This window comes from Amblyraja radiata, chromosome 24 (genome assembly GCF_010909765.2).
Source record: "Amblyraja radiata isolate CabotCenter1 chromosome 24, sAmbRad1.1.pri, whole genome shotgun sequence".
NCBI classification, from domain to species: Eukaryota; Metazoa; Chordata; class Chondrichthyes; order Rajiformes; family Rajidae; genus Amblyraja; species Amblyraja radiata.
Window position 1 is genome coordinate 11,959,403 of NC_045979.1, and position 21,463 is coordinate 11,980,865.

Below are 21,463 nucleotides of genomic sequence, written 5' to 3' on the forward strand. Positions count from 1 at the left end.
GATTTTGATGTATCCACTGTAATTGATTTCCTGAGCACTGTGGCACTTTGTGACATTGTTTCCAACCTGCTTGCAGGGAGCCCTCAGGTTATGGAGCTATTGTGCTAAATGAGCCGATCTTCTCGTGCAATTTGTCTCCCTGCCCTTATTGATTGTCTTTCTCTCTTTCCCGCAACCGATGTTCAGCCTAGTGACTTAAGGAAGCATCGTCGGAAGGTAAATAGAACATGAATATTAGCAGTGATATTTTTTAAATGATACCTTCATGATTTACTTCTACTCTGCTACATTCATTTCCCAGTTATCTCTGCTGTGGTGATGGTTTTGCAGATATCCCCAGTAACTTGTAGATTACCCAAGTGTTGATGAATGAAAGACAATGCTGGATCCCCATCCTCAAACAGCACCATACATTCTCAGAGGCAATAGCCAGTAATTACACATGAGATCCCGAGCTGATGTTTCTGCCTTTGCTCAGCCTGGAGATCCTACTGCCAGTTGCAATATCCTATTGGCGAGATGAGTGATCTCAGGTCAGTCGACAGATAATAAATATGAACTTGCCCAGGCTCTCTTCCTAACCAGGTGAAGCTAACTGCTTATGCTACACTTAGGAAGGGAATTCGCCCAACTCGCGCTCACCTTATTTTGTTTTGGTTTGGTGCCATCCTTTTCTTTAGACCTCCCTAGATGAAAAGCAATAGTCTTTGTTAAATTTAGTATAGTTACAACGTGGAAAAATGCCCTTCTGGACTATCGGGTCCGCACCAATCAGTGATCCCTGCACACTAACTCTATCCTACACATTAGGGACAGTTTTTACACTTTTACCACTCTAATCATCCTACAAACTTGTATGCCTTTGGCGTGTGGGAGAAAACAGCAGCTCCCGGAGAAAACCCACACAGGTCACGGGGAGAACATACAAATTCGTACAGAGAGTCCCCGTAGTCAGGATCGAACTGGGGTCTTTGGCGCTGTAATGCCCCTGTCCCACTTAGGAAACCTGAACGGAGACCTCTGGAGACTTTGCGCCCCACCCAAGGTTTCCATGCGGTTCCCGGAGGTTTTTGTCAGTCTCATTTTGTCAGTGATTGCCGGAGGTTGCAGGTAGTGGAAGCAGGTAGTGAGACTGACAAAAACCTCCGGGAACCGCACGGAAACCTTGGGTGGGGCGCAAAGTCTCCAGAGGTTTCCGTTCAGGTTTCCTAAGTGGGACAGGGGCATAAGGCAGCAACTCTACTGCTGCGCCACCGTGCTGCCCTTCTTTCTTCAAATGTTCTTTCTTTCTTCAAATTTTCAAGGCTCGGTAAGTTCCTCTGTGTGCAGTCACCACGAAGCTCGAGAGACGAAGTCACATTGATATAGTTAGGGCATTGCCTGAGTTACGGTGTGACAAGTCATTCCCTTTTTTCTAATTACTCTCATTCTCTAAATTAATTCCCTTTATTGTTTGCATCTTGGTATCAAGTTAATAGGCAGAGCTCTCTGGAAACTATTGCCGAGCATTAGCCTGGATTATTGTAGTTGAATAAGAAGTCATGAGTTGTTCAGAGCGCCCTGTAAAAGGATGGCATAACCTGGGGTTTAGTAAACAAATCATTTTAACCTGTCTCTTTCGTGAAATTTCTCATCCTGTGTCTCATTGTTTTACGAAATAAAGGGATTGCTATCCCATTCTTTATGCAATAGTGCCTTTATCCTCTATTAAAATCTTTACATAATCTCATAAGCAGATAGCAAGAAGCATTATGTCGAACAGGGGGCTGAAGCTTGAGGGAAACCTATTATTATTTTCCATCTGTTTCTGCTACTGAAATGTACAAATTATTTTGAATAGTTTGGGAAATGTCTTCCATTTTTTTGTGCTATGTCACTTACACGATCAATGCTTTAAGTGTACAGTATACATCACCTTAACAGCGCGGTTGGCCTCAATAATAACTCTGATTGTTCATAACAGCACAGAGGCATGGTTATATTATTATATTGTTTCCTGGTGCATCAAAAATAGTAACTGTGGAATAGATATCCCTAAATCTGTTCACAGCTGAACATTCATGCTGATATGTATTTGCAATGTACAAATGTATACTCAAATGATTTTGTTTCAATGTTTCAGATGGCTTTCTAAAACTTGCAGATATCGCCTGATGTAATTACATCTGAAGGTTTCAATGTTTTATTTTTCAGATGCATTTCTAAACATGTGGGAAGCAACTGCAGATGCTGGTTTACACTGAAGATAGACAAAAAGTGCTGGAGTAACTCAGCGGGACAGGCAGCATCCCTGGTCGAGACCAGAGACCAGCATCGCTGGTAACGTTTCGGGACGAGACCCTTCTTCAGACGGTCTGAAGAAGAGACTTGAACCGAAACGTCACCCGTTCCTTCTATCCAGAGATGCTGCCTGTCCCGCTGAGATACTCCAGCATTTTGTGTCTATCTTCTGCATTTCCAAACATTCTCATTACAGTTAGAAATGCCCAATATTTGTAACTTTCTTTCTCTGTAATTTATGCAGCACCAAATACTGTTTAAAAGAACAAGCTTACAAATTGTGTCACGGTTGAAATCTTTGCCTTTCTGACCCTATCATCTGACAATCTTGTATCAAATTAATTTCTGTTGTTAATTCTTCCCTTCCTGTCTGAGCCAGTTTGCTCATCACTACATTACGATTAAGGATACTATTTGCACTTAAGTGTTTCATCCAGAGAGTTTTGCATTTGTAATAACGGTGAAATTATCAGAATCCATCAGCTTTCATTAGTTTTTTGAAGAAACATAGAAACATAGAAACATAGAAATTAGGTGCAGGAGTAGGCCATTCGGCCCTTCGAGCCTGCACCGCCATTCAATATGATCATGGCTGAGCATCCAACTCAGTATCCCGTACCTGCCTTCTCTCCATACCCTCTGATCCCCTTAGCCACAAGGGCCACATCTAACTCCCTCTTAAATATAGCCAATGAACTGGCCTCGACTACCCTCAGTGGCAGGGAGTTCCAGAGATTCACCACTCTCTGTGTGAAAAAAGTTCTTCTCATCTCGGTTTTAAAGGATTTCCCCCTTATCCTTAAGCTGTGACCCCTTGTCCTGGACTTCCCCAACATCGGGAGCAATCTTCCTGCATCTAGCCTGTCCAACCCCTTAAGAATTTTGTAAGTTTCTATAAGATCCCCTCTCAATCTCCTAAATTCTAGAGAGTATAAACCAAGTCTATCCAGTCTTTCTTCATAAGACAGTCCTGACATCCCAGGAATCAGTCTGGTGAACCTTCTCTGCACTCCCTCTATGGCAATAATGTCCTTCCTCAGATTTGGAGACCAAAACTGTACGCAATACTCCAGGTGTGGTCTCACCAAGACCCTGTACAACTGCAGTAGAACCTCCCTGCTCCTATACTCAAATCCTTTTGCTATGAAAGCTAACATACCATTCGCTTTCTTCACTGCCTGCTGCACCTGCATGCCCACTTTCAATGACTGGTGTACCATGACACCCAGGTCTCGCTGCATCTCCCCTTTTCCTAGTCGGCCACCATTTAGATAATAGTCTGCTTTCATGTTTTTGCCACCAAAATGGATAACCTCACATTTATCCACATTATACTGCATCTGCCAAACATTTGCCCACTCACCCAGCCTATCCAAGTCACCTTGCAGTCTCCTAGCATCCTCCTCACAGCTAACACTGCCCCCCAGCTTAGTGTCATCCGCAAACTTGGAGATATTGCCTTCAATTCCCTCATCCAGATCATTAATATATATTGTAAATAGCTGGGGTCCCAGCACTGAGCCTTGCGGTACCCCACTAGTCACTGCCTGCCATTGTGAAAAGGACCCGTTTACTCCTACTCTTTGCTTCCTGTTTGCCAGCCAGTTCTCTATCCACATCAATACTGAACCCCCAATGCCGTGTGCTTTAAGTTTGTAAACTAATCTCTTATGTGGGACCTTGTCGAAAGCCTTCTGGAAGTCCAGATACACCACATCCACTGGTTCTCCCCTATCCACGCTAATAGTTACATCCTCGAAAAATTCTATAAGATTCGTCAGACATGATTTACCTTTTGTAAATCCATGCTGACTTTGTCCAATGATTTCACCACTTTCCAAATGTGCTGCTATCCCATCTTTAATAACTGACTCTAGCAGTTTCCCCACTACCGATGTTAGACTAACTGGTCTGTAATTCCCCGTTTTCTCTCTCCCTCCCTTCTTAAAAAGTGGGGTTACGTTTGCTACCCTCCAATCCTCAGGAACTACTCCAGAATCTAAAGAGTTTTGAAAGATTATTACTAATGCATCCACTATTTCTGGAGCTACTTCCTTAAGTACTCTGGGATGCAGCCTATCTGGCCCTGGGGATTTATCGGCCTTTAATCCATTTAATTTACCCAACACCACTTCCCGGCTAACCTGGATTTCACTCAATTCCTCCAACTCCTTTGACCCGCGGTCCCCTGCTATTTCCGGCAGATTATTTAAGTCTTCCTTAGTGAAGACGGAACCAAAGTAGTTATTCAATTGGTCCGCCATATCCTTGTTCCCCATGATCAACTCACCCGTTTCTGACTGCAAGGGACCTACATTTAGTAGCCAAGAAGGTGGTTGAGAAGTAGCCAAGAAGGTGGTTGAGGGCAGGGTGATAGACATAATCTCTTTGGACCTGCTTTGGATGGTTAGATGGGATCCAGAGAGTGTTAGTTAATTGGATACAGAATTGGTTTGATAGAAGGTAGCAGAGGTTGGTGGTGGAAGGTTTTTCAGACAAGAGGCTTGCAACTAGTGAGGTGCCTCAGGGGTCAATGCCACTGAGAGGACAATGAGGGCGGGAGGGGGGGGGGGGGGGAGGGGGGGGGGGTGGGGGTTGGGGGGTGGTGGTCACGGAGAATGAATTGGGACTACATTGAAGACTTTGTAACTTTTTGTGCATGCCATACACATGCAAAAGAAAACATGTCATTGTGATATGTCACATGTGATTATAAAGTTTCATTCATTCATTCATCCATTCATCTATATCAATGATTTGGATGAGAATCTACGAGGCATGGTTTGTTAGTGTGCAGGTTGCACTGAAATAGGTGATAATGTATACTGCGAAGGATGTTATCACGACTTACAGCAGGGTCTTGATCAGATGGGTAAGAGGGCTGAGGAATGGCAAATGGAGTTTAATTTGGATAAGTATAGGATGGTGCATTTTGGGAAGACAGACCAGGGCCGACGATGAAAATTACAGATATTTATGAATGAATCTTGCAGTAAAATAACCTTGGCAATGTTACATTTTACTGTCCATGGCTAAAATGTACTTTTAATGTTTCTTAAGTAAAAATTACTGCTTAAATCTCTGAAACATTTTCAAAATGCAAGATCTTATTTATTTTAAAGCATTTAAATTATCAGGTAGAAATTATGTCTGTTTTTACTCCCTGGTTTGCTGACTGAGAATCCTTTGGCATAATTAGCTGCTCAGCCAATTTAGCTTATGTATACAAGATCATAAATAGAGGCAGGAGTCAGCCATTCGCCTTCTCGTGCTTGCTCTGATCTTGGCTGATCTTTCGCTGTTGCTCTACATTCTTACACTAATCCCATGTCCCTTGGTTCCTTTAACATCAAAAAATCAATCACTCCCTGATCTTGACAATTGCACAGCTGCAGGGAAACAGTGACGGTGTGAAATTGATTCCTGATGGTGAGTGGCAAAGGGAAAGTGATAGTCAACACCTCTGAGATCCCCACATCTTTATGGACAGCTTTCGTTCTCCAAGGTAATTTACCTTGCTGGCCATCAAATCTAACTATGCCGACAAAGATACTCCATCTAAGCTAGTCCCATTTACCCACGTATAGCCCATATCCCTCTTAACCTATCCTGTCCATGTTCCTGTCCAAATGACTTTTAAATGCTGTTATAGTACCTGCTTCAACTACCTCTTCTGGCAGCTCCTTTCATATACCTACCACCCTTTGAATGAAAAAGTTGCACATAGATTCCTATTAAATCCTGCCCCTCCCACCTTAAACCTATGTCCTCTGGTTTTTGATTCCTCTGCCGTGGGTAAAAATACTATTTTGTGCATTCACCCTGTCTATTCCTTGAATACTGTCCCAATGTTGTGGACCACACAGTTGAGTCCTTGTTGCACCCATGCAGTGCGAGGCGGTGCAGCTTACCAGCAAATGTGGTTGGAGTCATTGGTAAAAACAATTTTTTTAAAACTTTTCCTTGGTGTTACACAGATGCTGAGACCACTTCTGGCTGAAACTGTAAATCAGTGCCGGACTTTATTGGTCTGATCAACTCATTGTTTAATCTCGTTGGCCGTAGAAATAGAAAATTAAATTGTGAGGGATAATTTCTCTTCCACATCTTTCCTCTACCATCAAGTTGTCAAATTACCAATGAGTTAGAAATTGAGAAGACAGGAGCCATTCAATACTGTATGTCGTAGCATAAATTCTGTTCAGTATTGTGCCACACTCTCCTCTTCATACAACTCCATCTCCTTCCAGGTCTCTTCACTCACACAGGATTGGAGAGAATGTGACGCTGGTTGCTATTGACTCCGCCTTCTATGAGAATATTACCTAATCTGCATTATATCCAAATTTATCCCATACATCTTCATTAGCATCCTCAACCCATACTTCAACTCGTAAGCTCTACCACCACTTTACCACATAGTTTGTATTTGAATTCCATCTGTACTGACCCCAATTAGATTCCTGCCCATATTGCTTTATTAGTCTCATTACAGATTATAAATCTATCCTTGTTCTCTCCCACTCGTGGCCCTTCCAGTACTTCTAGTTTTAGTTTAGTTTAGAGATACAGCGTGGCAACAAGCCCTTTGGCCTACCGAGTCTGTGCCAACAAGCGATCCCTGCAAACTAACACATTCCTACACACACTAGGGGCAATTTACAATGTTACCAAGCCAATTAGCCTACAGTAGAAACTTGTACGGCCTGTGGGAGGAAACTGGAGCACCTGGAGAAAACACACAAAAGTCACGGGGAGAACGTACAAACTCCATACAGGCAGCACCCGTAGTCAGGATCGAACCCGGGTTTCTGGTGCTGTAAGGCAGCAGCTCTACCGCTGTGCCACCGTGCCTCCCCTTAGTACCGCACAAAGTTTGCTCTAACTTATTCTCTTGTCCCAGGCATTCTGTCTCCTAGATTTAGTTACTCTGTTGTGTTGGTCCCTCTACTTTTCACCTTGATACTTTTATCCTTTTTTCTAATGTATGTGCACCTCTCTTGAGGTTTCAACCAGGCAATGTAGTTTGAGGTGTTTTCTATTTTAAAACTGCTTTCAAGACACAAGTTATTGTTTTCTCGGCAACTTCTCAGAAGCCTCTCATGACAGGATTCAACTGTGCATTGGGAGAAGATAAAACAAGGCTGCTTTTAAAAGAGTTTTAATTGTAGTTGATGTTGATTCATTTTTTCCCGACAGTATAACAATTTTACCCGTGCACTTTATTCACTCTGCCTCGTGTGCTTTAGTCTCCAGTCGCAAGGGATGACAACCGTGAAGATAAAACGACAATCAGATGTGAGACATCACCTCCTTCATCTCCGCGCTCCATGAGACTGGAAAAACTCGCCCACTCCCTGCAGTCAACGAGTCAAGAAGAAGGGCGAGGGTGAGAAGAATTTCATGCTTTTGGAATATGGTTTACGTTTTTAAATTCACTGCGTTTTAAAATGCGGGGTAATCCTGAAGATTGTAACAAAGAAAATTGTTCCTGATTTCTACCAACTAGAGTTGTTACGGGTCATGTTATTAAGTTAAAGAATACAGATGTGACGAGAAATTAAACCAATAGGTTTTGGTTTATTCTGAAGATAGACAACAAAATGCTGGAGTAACTCAGCAGGTCAGGCAGCATTTCTGGAGAAAAGGAATAGGTGACGTTTATGGTCGAGACCCTTGTTCAGACCTTTCTCCCAGGTTGGAAATATCAAATCAGTGGAGAGGGAAACTAAAGGTATGAAATGGTACAGACATATTTTGTGTCTATCTACTTGCATCTGCAGTTCCTTCCTATACAGGTCTAGGTTCATTATCGTCATGTGTACCGAGGCTCCGTGGAAAGCTTTGTTTTGCATGCTGTCCAGTCAAATCATATAATAATATACATAAATGCAATAAAATCACACTCATGTACAATAGGTAGAGCAAAATTAAAAAAATACAGTGTGTCGAATATAGTTCTCAGCATTGTAGAGAACCAGTCCAGAAAGTATGAAGAAGGGTCTCGATCCGAAAAGGTCACCCATTCTTTCTCTCCAGAGATGCTGCCTGTCCCGCTGAGTTACTCCAGCATTTTGTGTCTATCTTCAGTCCAGAAACAAAGTCCAATGTCCACAATGGGGTAGAGGTGAATCCGACAGTAATCAGACAATAATGCAGACTGAAAGATTGGTAAATACAATTCTTGAGTAGAGGAGTAGAGCCATAGAGGAATAAGGCACAGAAAGAGGCCCTTTGGTCCAACACATCCATGCCGACCAAGAATCCCATCCACCCAAGTTTGCCCATCTTTGACCCATATCTCTCCACACCATTCTTATCCATGTATCTATTCAAATGTATTTTTTGTCTACCAGTATCCCAATAAGACATCTCTAAGTTAAATGATCATTCATTCTTATTACTTGAAGAAATATTGCTTCCATTTTACAAATGTGATTAGTTTATCATTCAAAAAGGCTTGAGTTATTAGGAGAGGTGTCTTTTTCCTTCTACAACTATGTCTATGACCTTCTATGACTATGTTGAAGTCCTCCCACAACTATGAAGAGGACCTCCTTCGACCTACTTCGACTATGTTGAAGACTGGCTTCCACCATGTATGTTTTACTGCTGTTTGCTGTAGCCCTTTTGCTTCAGCAGCCTTTTAAGAAAGGCAGAAGGGGAAGAGCAATGGTGAAGAGGAAGCACAAGAAGAGTTCTCAATGGGTGAATGGAGATGATGTGGTGGACTGTCCCAGTACACCAGATGACTGGAAGAGAGTGGCGCTGGACTTTGACAATAGATGGAACTTTAAGCACACATGTAGGGCAGTGGATGGCAAGCATGCCATTCTTGTCCCTGTCCATGTACCCCTCATTTTCCTTTTCGTACAGGATGGCATTCTGCTGGAACCATTCCTCAAGGTCCCCCTCCTGCTGCCTGGTGAAGGTGTAGGGCATAACCTACCTCCAGTCCTCCCTCACCACCAATGGGGCATCTGCCTCTGATGCTGTGTCAGACACAGGAGAAAGGGCTGCTTTGCTGCCTTCAAATGAGGCAGTGAAGGATGGGGTAATGGTGGGGACATATACTACCACCCTGGTCTCCTCCTCCAGGGGTCTCTCATGCAGGGCTACCTCCTCCTGCACTATCACCTCCTGTGGCATCACCTCCTGCCACTCCTCCTCCTAGGTGGGCAACACCAGCATGGACTTTTTTTTAGGGTTGTGCCCTCTCCCTGCGCTGCTGCCTTTTTGGTGCCATCTCTAAAACACGTCTCCTCTCCAAAGATCTCTCCAGCTATGAATGACCATGCCTTGGAGCGACAGGTGACGTTCTGCTGTTTAAATAACCTTTTTTTTCTCCTGACCTTTTTTTCACCCCGGAGCTTTTACCTTCGACTGCCTCCGGCCACCTACGACTAGCATCACGACCTACCTACGACCTACCTACGAGTAAAAAGTATCGATTTTTTCCATGCCAACCTTCTTTTTACTCGTGGACATTTTTTATCAGGCCAGAAAAAACGGCGCGACCTATTTGATGCCACGAGTATGTGGAGACCACTCACGAGCATGAGGAAGATCTCCTACGACCTCGTGGCGACCATGCTGCGAGTATGAGTCAAGGGCAAACTCTGCAGAGGTCGCAAATTAGGTTGTGAAAGTGGGACAGGGGCTTTAGGTGGATGGTCACATTCTTTTTCTGGTTCTAAAGTAGATGACATCGATTTAGGGTACGAGGAAATAGTTGAAGAAATGTGGGGTGGAATATTTTTACACTGGAAATGGTAGATATATGGAAGTGGTTGCTATGGGAAGCTGTAGACTCTGATGCAATAACTATGTTTAAAAGATAGTTATTTGATCAGGTACATGAATAGAAAATGTTTAGAGAGGGATAGGGCCAAACGCAGGCAAATGGGATTAGCTTACATGGTCATTTTAGTCGGCATAGATAGGTTGGGCCAGTTTTTCTCTGGTGTAACTTTATGACTTGGAAGAAATAACTCACCTGTGTTACGTGGTGTGAGAACAGGTATTTTTTCCCCCTTCAGTTAGCATCAGGAACTGTTTCTGCATGTTAAAGTGGTGTTATTCACAATTTGTAGCGAGTTATCTGGACTAATTTGTACCACAAATAAGTTTTAAGATAGGTATTTTAAAAATAAAGTGACCATAACAACTTGCACCTTTAACATAGAGAAACATCATAGGGCCTTAAAGAGAGAAGTTTTAGATTTTGCATTAAGCACTGAGGTTTAATTGAGTTACAGAAGAATAATCATTTATAACAAGCTATTTAAATACAAATACCACCTTTGGACAATACTGATTGAATATAATGTTGCATGTGTATATGAAACACTATGAAACATCATGTAACGGTTATTTTGAATTGACATCTCATTTATGTGAAACTTGCTCTCCCTGACCTCCTGTGTTGGTTTAATTCCCAGTATAGAATTGCACAACTTTTTAGTCCTTGTTTCTTTTTGCCAAAACCCAACAACACCAGCAGCCATTCCCTTGAAGATAGCAGGGAATTGAATTCAATGTTGCCTGGCTGAGAACGATATGGACATTGGAAGGAAACACAATTTGTTACAGCAAAGCAGAAGCACAGGAGTTCGACCATTTAGCCAGACAGCTATCAGATTTTTATTTATTAATTGACACAATCTCAATAATCTTTGGATTTTTCCAATACCCATGTGTGAAGAAATGATTCCCAATTCACCGAGGAATTGCCGAGCCTGATTCTAATGTTTAGTAGTTCAACAGTGCTTCATTGGTTATTTCATTGTTCTCATGTAACCGGATACAGTGAAATGCTTTGTTTTGCATACAATCTAGTAAAGAAAATCAAATTATAGATGAGCACAATTATACATGTAAAAGAGTGCAACTGATAGTAGTGTAAATAAATAACAAGTGTTTTCTGAGGCAGTACACAAAGAGCTATTACATTTCTGGTGCCATCTTGTAGCTTTCAAGTATTAAGTTCTTAAAAAATATCGATTCTTATCTTGACCTTAAAGGTGGTGACACTGGATCAGGGATATAGGGGTCATCTTAGCCTCGTCTTTGTTCGAATCTTCTGCTAACTGCACCATCAAATCCTATACTTTCAACTTAAAAAGTTAGTTCACTTCTTATGCTTCTCCATTCAATGCATTATGTGACTGCCCAATTCAATCTGCCCCCAGAATTTCATTATTTTAGCATCTTTCTAATGATTTTCCTCTTTGCCTTCAAAGCCAATCAATCTTTCTTAAAGTGTGATATTGATTCCCCATGACTGGCTGTGTTTACTGAAGCTAGCACCTAACGTATCAACTGGCCTCTTTAAAATAAGGACGATTTAAAGCATCTTCTATATCCATCGGATTCTGATAATGATATTGCATGTTTAGAATTAATATAACAGAATTAATATTACTTAATGGTAAACTGATGGGTGCATAATTGACTGAAATTGAAGCAGATTATTGATGATTGATTGCAGGGTCTTTTAGATGCATTGACTGATCACTTGTGATTAACTTGCTTTGTTTGATTGCTATTGCAATGGTTGTCTTTCAGCACAATGACAGCCGAGGAGCTGGCGAGCAATCCCAGCAGCAACAACAGCAGCCAGGACTCGCTGCACAAAGGTTCAAAGAAGAAAGGCATCAAATCATCTATAGGCCGTCTGTTTGGCAAAAAAGAGAAGGCGCGCCTGGGCCAGCTGAGCAAGGAAATGGCTTCTGTTCATGGTACGTGCAGCTAGCTTCCAAAAATCAAATTAACTCTCAAGGTATATTCAGTTTAGTGTCACAAAGTCCAGGAATGAGTAGGTTAACCTATGATGAGCGTTTGTCAGTCACTGGGCCTGTACTCGCTGGAGTTTAGAAGAGTGAGGGGGGAACTCATTGAAATGTGCCGAATAGTGAAAGGCTTGGACAGAGTGGATGTGGAAAGGATGTTTCCACTAGTGGTAGAGTCTAGGACTACAGGTCAAAGCCTCAAAAATCAAAGGCGTTCTTTTAGGAAGGAGATGAGGGGAATTTTTTTTATCCAGAGTGTGGTGAATCTGTGGAATTCTTTGCCACAGAAGGCTGTGGAGGCCGAGTCAAGTGTCAGAGGATATGGAGAGAAGGCAGGAAATTGGGTTAGGAGAGAGAGATAGATCAGCCGTGATTGAATGGCAGAGTAGACTTGATAGGCCGAATGGCCTTATTATACCCCTATGTCCTTATGACCTTATTACTTTAAGATTAGTCGCTCAGAGTAAGGAAGGGGAAGTCAGGCAGCCAAGCTTTGTGCTTCTGTTGGAAATGTTTACAAGATGTCAGGTTTTGTTAGTAGGGCAAAGCCTGCCAATACTCAAGGTTCACAAGTGAAATGTGGCCATTTGGGGAATGGGGCAATGGTGTGGCCAGAAATTTAAACCTCCCTGCTTTTGGAGGGAGAATTTACATATACACAAGCATGTATGTCCAGTGGCACACCGGTAGAGATGCTGCCTTACAGAACTAGAGACGCAGGTTCGATCTTGACTGTGGGTGCTGCCTGTATGGAGTTTGTACATTCTCCCCGTGACCTGCGCGGGTTTTCTCCAGGTGCTCCGGTTTCCTCCCATACTCCAAAGGTATACAGGTTTGTAGGTTAATTGTCTTGGTATAATTATAAATTGTCCCTAGTGTGTAGGATAGTGCTGGTGTATAGGGATCGCTGGTCGGCACAGATTTGGTGGGCATAAAAGGCTTGTTTCCGTGCTGCATCTCTAAACTAAACACGCATTGTTAATCTTCGGTTTGAACCAGCATCTGCAGTAGTTTCTTCCTACACATTGTTAATAATCTTAATGGTCATGCAGACGGGCTTGTTTGCACCGTGCTCTCTGATGCAATAACGTTAGAAAACTAAAGTAAATTAAATGAACTCTCATCCTTCCAGTTAATCCACTAATATATAAACCACAATGTATAACCTTTGTCAAGCCAGCGTGCAACAAGAAAAGAAGTGAAGGATGACTGATTATTTCCTCATGTTTCCTATTTAATTAATAGAAGCTAGCTAGAAATCCTAAATGATAAATTCCATGAACACCAATAAAATGAGGGAAAATAGAAATCCTGAGAAATCAGCATGGATGAACTTTACCCACAGAGCCATGAATGAATTTTAGCAGCTAACCAAATCATTGATCAAATTGTACGGCAAACTATCTCAACTTTGCATTTTATCCTCTACCAATAATAAGCTACCTTTTCGGGTTTGACATCCTTCAACAATTTTTAGTCTTTCCATTTGATCATTGGTAACAAAATTACAGAAATATAACAAATGCTGACCATAAGTTTAATGATTATGTCATTCACTGATTCAGGTTTTCTTATGGTGACTTACGATCTGAAAATGGAGCTGGTTTAAAGTGCTTTGGGTACCTATGACAGGGAACAGGGAACATGGAGATCCCACCTAACTGGTCAAATTAAACATGGATATGTGAAACAGAAAAATGTTTTTTTTTTAAACGACTGGTGTTTTTTTAGGATGTATCCAGTAGATTTGATAAGGGAGAACCATTGGATATGGTATATCTGGGTTTCCATAAGGCCTTTGATGAAATCCCAAAGATGAGCTTTATGTTATACGAGCAGAATTAGGCTATTCACCCTTGCAAGTCTAGTCCACCATTCAATCATGGCTGATCTATCTTTCCCTCGCAACCCCAGTCTCCTGCCTTCTCCCCATAACCTCTGATACCCGGGATAATCATGAATCTGTCAATCTCCAACTTTAAAATATCCATTGACTTGGCCTTCACAGCCTGTATGGCAATGAATTCCACATTCACTAATGTGTTGATTTTTAGTTTAGTTCAGAGATACAGCGTAGAAACAGGCCCTTCGGCCCACCAAATCTGTGCCGACCAATGATCACCCATGCCCTGGTTCTATGTTACTCCAGCTTTGCATCCTATGCACTAGGGACAATTTACAGAGGCTTATTAACCTACAACCTTGTTGTCTTTGGAGTGTGGGAGGAAACCGGAGCACCTAGGGAAAACAAGGAGAATGTACAAACTCCATACAAACAGCACCCGTAGTCAGGATCAAACCCGGGTCTCGGACACTGTAAGGCAACAACTATACTGTTACACCACTGTGATCAGTAGTGCATCAAAAGAAGTAACGCTTGTCGCTGAATACATTTAAGAAGGACCTGGATGCAAAAAGGCATCAAGGGTAGGGGAAAAGGAGGGAATATGGTATTGAGGTAGAGGAGCAGCTGTGATGTATCGAGTGGGGAAGCAAGTTCAAGCCCAAATGGCCTTCTCTTATTCCTGTCTCTCTATATTTACATATTTCCATGTTGAACCGTCTGACTGAACATTAAAGTGGCAGATGTGGGTTGTAGTGGAAGGTGGAGGTCATGGGCCTGATGGACCTGATGTTTAGATTGGAACAACGGTGGCTTTTCACCACATTCATGTTAAATTGTTCACAGTTGAAATCTTTGCCCCTCGTGGGATGTACGACACTTGTGCTTTTCTGCACCTGTTCTGCGCCGCCACGGAAACAGACCGTGATAGGATTTTTATGTGGGTGGAGGTGGGGGTTAATACACTTAAATTAACTTGCCTTTTATCCTATTCAGAGTTGAAGTTTTGAGTTGTCAAAATACATGCATAAGTGAATTGTGTCATTGAGTTCACTATTGGACTAAGGATTATGGTCTTTGATGTTTGTCTGCTGTGACTCTAATGTTACAGGGTGAGAATTGTCAGCTCGTTCTCATTGTGTAAATGATCTGATTCTAGCCCAAGTCAGGCTCTGAATTCACAGTAATATTTCTGATCCCCAATGCATTTCACAGCACTGATCGCGATTATTTGGAAAACCTGTGCACATGGGAGATGTTGGAAATATAGAAACATAGAAAAATAGTGCAGGAGTAAGCCATTCGGCCCTTCAAGCCAGCACCGCCATTCAATATGATCATGACTGATTATCTAAAATCAGTACCCTTTTCCTGCTTTTTCCCCATATCCCTTGATTCTGTTAGCCCTAAGAGCTAAATCTCTTTTGAAAACATCCAGTGAATTGGCCTCCACTACCTTCTGTGGCAGAGAATTCAACAGAATCAAAACTCTTTGGGTGAAGATGTTTTTTCACATCTCAGCCCTGAATGGCCTACCCCTTATTCTTAAACTGTGACTCCTGGTTCTGGACTTCCCCAACATCGGGAACATTTTTCCTGCATCTAGCCTGTCCAATCCTTTAAGATTTTTTTAGGATTTGATACCTTTCACAGTGGATTGGCTCAGCAGGGGGGTAGGAGATTGCAACCTTCACGTGGTCCGCACTGTTTCAACGAATGCAATCAACCTGGCGTGCACAATCAAATAAGATCAAATATCCTACAACTTTAGGCTGTGCACGCCATACGCAAGAAGAAGGCTCAGCAGGGCTCAAAGTCCAAACCCCTCTGAGATTGCCATTAAAAGTTTGTAAATAACAGTGCAATATATTGTGCAGTAAGCGAGAGGCACATTTCAGTGATAGAGAAAAGGAAACTATTGGGGAAATTGTAAAGTGGTGTTCTGGTATGCATTTTTGCCCATCTAGCTGCTAATATACTGCTGGTAATATTTACAAAAGTATTTTTTAAATGAATTGTTTATGTTGCATACAAATAAACCCATATATTGTTTATTTCTCTCACTTCTCACAGGATACGGATATTTTGGTAAGTCGTGGCAATTTTATCATCCCATGTTTTTCTAGCGTTTTCTGGATGTTGATTACTCAAATGCTAAATATCCCATAGAGAAGAGAGGGAGGTGTTTAATTGAACTTTATATTGAGTTTCCCCTTTTGGAACAGATGGATAAAAATAAAGCGGGATTGCATAAAACTTCATGAAAAGCATTCTTTTTATAATGGGGTATAGCATAATTACTTTACTGGACTTAAAAGGTCCTGTAAAAGTAAGTTATAGTGGGGAAAATGCCCCTGTGATATCACATCCAGTTAATCCATACTTTGCAAACTTTGTTTTGGGCCATAAATTCATTTTTTCTTTGCCCCGGTGTTTTACTTTTCTTATAGTCTTCCTCCTCACTTTGTACATCAAAGTGTGGAAAAATCCACCCAGCCCTGTACTGGATGGCTGCCAATGTTGCTCTGGACTCATTTGCAAGTGGTTGAAATGGGCCACATGCCATCGGCATCTTATTTTGCGTTCTGACCACAGCTCGCCACTTGCACTCACATCATGAGCAGGAAAGGGAACGGGCAAAGTGAAAGTTGGGGGAGTGCATCACCATCTTGTCAAAGAGCCATTGGTGCATCAGTATCTCAGACTGCTGCAGTCCTTGAGCTATGATAACATCCTATATCTGGCTGCAGAGATAATCTGCTTCAAGCCGTTAGTAGATTTAGGAGTCCCAATTCCAATTTGTATCCAACAATAAGGACTTGGATTAAAATGACAGTAAATCTTTGTCAATATTCACTTATTGTTTATCAGGTGGCATGTTGGATGCAGAAATGACTATTCAGGACTCCCTTACTCTGGGAAAACTTGGAACACAAGCAGAGCGAGACCGAAGGTTAAAGAAAAAGTAAGTTATGAGAAAAAATATTGTCACCTTAAGGTTGCTTCAAATGAAAATTGTATGATACTTATTTTCTTAAGGCAAAGCAGTTCCTGCTTGGTTATTAGTGTTCCTGTCTAAATCCACCTCACTAAATTCCACATCTAACAGGGTAATCAAATATCCAGCTCTTCCATCTGAGCTAATGCCTATTATCAAGATGCTAGAGTTCTCAGCATCCTTGCTAATGCTCCAGCTCATAGTCTTCCACCAATGCCCATTGATCCAAGTGCTTGGACCCCTAATGCTTTGTTTTTACACAGTTAGGAACCAACGTACTGTCTGTTTCTCTTTGTAGCCAGTGAAATGGCTGCTTCAAAGTATTTCCCCATTGGCTGGCACCTCAAGCATATCATGACTGAAGAATGCAGGGGCAGGGGTGGGTCTTTCAGCCCCCTGGGCCCATTGAACAATTCATTCAGTGTAGAGATTAGTTTAAATTGTCCGTTAACCCAGAACCAGTTGCCATTAAATGAAATAAATGTCAGATTTTCATATCATCGGGTGGCACGGTGGCGCAGCGGGAGAGTTGCTGCCTTACCGAGCCAGAGACCTGTGTTCAATCCCGACTAATGGGTGCTGTGTGAACGGAGTTTATACTTTCTCCTGTGACCGCACTGGTTTTCTCTGAGATCTTTGGTTTCCTCCCACATTCCAAAGTCATACAGGTTTGTAGGTTAATTGGCTTGGTATAAATGTAAATCATCCCTAGTGTGTGTAGATAGTGTTAATGTGCGAGGATTGCTGGCCGATGCGGACTCAGTGGGCCGAAGGGCCTGTTTTTGTGCTGTATCTCTAACCTAAACTAAACTAAATCTTTTGTTTCCTAACTTTACCTCTGTAGGCCTGCCTTTAAATTCTAGACTATTTGATTCTCACTTTGGTAGGTGTTCTTTTTTTATTCTTCCTATATTCCCCACACACATTGTAAATCTTACAATGGAAACATTCCACCCAGCCTGGTGCAGAATCACTGCCAATGCTCTGGAATCATCTGGAGTGAAGTCCCATGGGTCCTATGCTACAGCCATCCGACTTTGCTTTCTGACCACATGAAGCATTGATAACATGACCACAATAGGTCAGGTTGCAGTTCAACTTAATCAATACTAAAATTTAAGTGGGACCTTTGAACAACTCTTTTTCATCATTTGATACAAAGTTAGTTCCAAACACCACATTTTGGTTTCAATTTTGCCTTTAATTTTGAGTTCTGGCCTGGTATTCAGTTTGATGCAGGTTACTGACTGCTTTTCATTACTCTGCACCCAAGATGCAGACTTAAGATGCGGACCTTAATCAATAAAAAGTGAGAAATATGGATGCTGAAATGTTCTAATCCAGATTTCAGTAAGAATTTTTTTTTCTCATAATTTTAAAGCTGCACTTGCTTTGACCATTTGAGCTGGTTGGCCAAGCTCGGGTATTAATACATTTATTTTATATAATTCCCTCTTCATTCTTCCTTTTCCACAGATGACCAGTTCCTGGAAATCCTCTTCACCAATTACATTTGTATTGGTACTTTTTTTTAGTTCATGATGGTGAAATTTCTATGTTGGTGAAGTGTGGTTTTTCTTTTATTTAATATATATATATAAACTGAGATATAATCAAGGCACAACTATAGAATTATTTCTGCTCAGCGAGTGATTCGGATTGGAGACACTGTATGATTAATTTTCTCCACACTGCAAAGATTCTATACTCATGTCTTCATTACATTTCTCAGTTTATATAATGCCCCACACATATCAAATATGCTGCATGTTTAACCTCATTGAATTAGGTGCTCAGTATGACTTGCATTCCCTATTTTAAATGACCTATGAATATGAATACCAATATTTATCAGAGTAGGAAGGAACTGCAGATGCTGTTTTACACTGAAGGGACACAAAATGCTGGAGTAACTCATTGGGACAGGCAACATCTCTGCATAGAAGGAATGGTTGATGTTTCGGGTCAAGGCCCTTCTACAGACTGAATTCTACATTTTTCTTGAACTTTGTTCCCTTTGATATCTCGTTTTCAAACCTTACCCTTCCATATCTCTGTGTCTCCCACATCCCTGACTCTCAATCTGAAGAGGGATCTTGACCCGATCTCGACCCGGACAGAGATGCTGTCTGTCCTGCTGAGTTGCTCCAACATTTTGTGTCTATCTACTTTATAATAGAGTATTTTGGTCCAGTGCTATATTCGTAAAACTGAACAGCACTCAGACCCAATATATGCACACAACACATATTAACATATACAAAGAGAAAACAAAGTGGTCAATGATACCAGTATGAATCAGTATTAGGAAGATAATGTAACTAGAATGACAACTTTTCTTTCCATCAATGATACCAGCCTATATCAAAGGCAGTTAATTCACTTACCAAGCCCTACCTTGTCCTCAAATCTCTTTGTATCTTTGAATAGCACCAGGGTTTTGCTTTTTGCAAACACATCGCCTCTCGATAGTTGTTTGACATTTCATTTGAAAATTAAATCTGAGCTGCGCTTGGATTTTCAGGTACGTAAATGTGGTGCTTCTATAAAGAACATCAAACTATTGAACAGGGGCATTGTCATTGTACCATTTATATAAGGTGTAAGAATCACGCAATGGAAATTATGTTATTTTTAGTTCTGCACCTTCAGCAGTTGATGACAGGAAGCAGCAGGCTGCCAGAGGCTGACTCCTTGTCATTTGAATATTATTTGCATACAAAATATAATGTGAGTGGGAAACATAACCTCTATTGCTGCAAGGCACACGTGAATTTTAACTGAGTCTCAGGTGAATGGATTATGCTGACAAATTTGAGTCTTTAGAGGTACAGCGTGGAAACATCGTGGAGTCTGCGCCGACCAGCGATCACCCCGCACAGGTGTGGGGACAGGTGTTGCATCTTCTGCGGTTGCTGGGGAAGGTACCTGGGGAAGGGGTAGTTTGGGTGGGAAGGAATGAGTTGACCAAGGAGGGAACGGTCTCAGCGGAGAGCAGAAAGGGGTGGAGATGGGAAATGTGGCTAGTGGTGGGATCCCGTTGGAATTGGCGGAAATTTCCTGAGGATTATGTATGTATGCGACGGCTGATGGGGTAGAAGGTAAGGACTAGGAGGACTCTGTCTCTGTTCCGACTAGGGGGAGTGGGAGCAAGGGCGGAGCTGCGGGGTACTGAGGAGACATGAGTGAGGGCCTCATCTACTCCCTAGTTAACTCATCCCTTCCCACCCAAACTACCCCCTCCCAGGTACCTTCCCCAGCAACCACAGAAGATGCAACGCCTGTCCCAATACCTCCTCCCTCGACTCGGTCCACTTTGTACTAAGAAGCTGCATGCATTTCACATTGGCAGCTAATCCATAGATCTCCAAGCCCATGCATTGCAGAGTGAAAGTACAGAGCATCCTTGAGGTTCAATGAACTTGCATCTGTTAGGTCATCCATGCTAGATAATCGTTTAATCTAAAGCTGTTCTGTAACTTTGAACTGAGAAGCTGCATGCATTTCTCATCTGGCCTCTTCACATTTACATCGCCATATATCTAGCACCATCACATTTATTTATAATCATAAATCATAACATATAACATAAATCATGGCATAAATTATAAATCATAACATTCTAATCATAACATAATTAGACCATTTGACCCATCGAGTCTGCTCCACCATTTAGAGTCATGGAGTGATACAGCATGGAAACAGGCCCTTCGGCCCAGCTTGCCCACACCGGCCAATATGTCCCATCTACACTAATCCCGCATTTGGTCCAATAGAGTCATAGAGTGATTTGATTGTGGCTGAACTATTTTCCCTCTCAATCCTATTCTCCTGCCTTCTCCCTGTAACCTTTGACGTTTGCAAAAAATATTTATTTTGTTTATTTTTCTTGATTTATATCTATGCATTAGTGAATTAAAAGAAATTCAATGACTTTGTTGAGAGTTGGTGCAGTCACGAAACTTTACTGCTGGTGTGAGGTGTGGGAGCAGGTAACAGGAACACTTGGGCATTACCAGCTCCTTTTCTGGAAGGATAATCCAAAAACCTAACCGAGCTTTCCCATTAGAAATAAATTATTAACACGTTTTCAATTCAATTCAATTCAATTCAATTCAACTTTATTGTCATTGCACAAATACGAGTACAGGTACAACGAAATGCAGTTTAGCGTCTGGTCATAGTGCAAGATAGTAGAAATAAAAATAAAAACACAAAATAAAAATACAAATAAAAATGAAAATATGGTTAACAATGTGTGGACTGTAGATGAATTAAACTGGTACATAGGCAATAAATGTATACAAATGGGAGAGTCTAAAGATAGCTAGCGACGGGACTCTGAGTTCAGCAGTGTAATGGTGTTATTCAAAAAGCTGTTCCTCAGCCTGCTTGTGCGAGACCTGAGGCTCCTGTACCGCCTCACTGATGGGAGGAGGGCAAATAGTCCATGGTTAGGGTGAGAGGGGTCCTTGATGATTTTCCAGGCCCGTCTCAGACACCGTTTGCGGTGGAGGGCATCCATGGCAGGGAGCGGGGCACCGATGATGT

At 41.8% G+C, this 21,463-nt stretch overlaps 1 protein-coding gene across 11 annotated transcripts in view; it reads left to right on the plus strand.

The window, feature by feature from the left end:
* The window catches only part of ppfia4 (PTPRF interacting protein alpha 4), a 551,689-nt gene that overhangs the window by 501,013 nt on the left and 29,213 nt on the right, over window positions 1-21,463 (plus strand). For 9 of the 11 annotated variants that reach the window (XM_033042432.1, XM_033042428.1, XM_033042433.1 and 6 more), the window contains exons 16-20: window positions 187-216; window positions 7,530-7,669; window positions 11,848-12,020; window positions 15,988-16,002; window positions 16,786-16,879. In XM_033042432.1, the coding sequence (XP_032898323.1) occupies window positions 187-216; window positions 7,530-7,669; window positions 11,848-12,020; window positions 15,988-16,002; window positions 16,786-16,879 (452 nt within the window). The remainder of the gene's footprint in view (window positions 1-186; window positions 217-7,529; window positions 7,670-11,847; window positions 12,021-15,987; window positions 16,003-16,785; window positions 16,880-21,463) is intronic. The other 2 variants (XM_033042431.1, XM_033042439.1) reach the window with 1 other exon arrangement.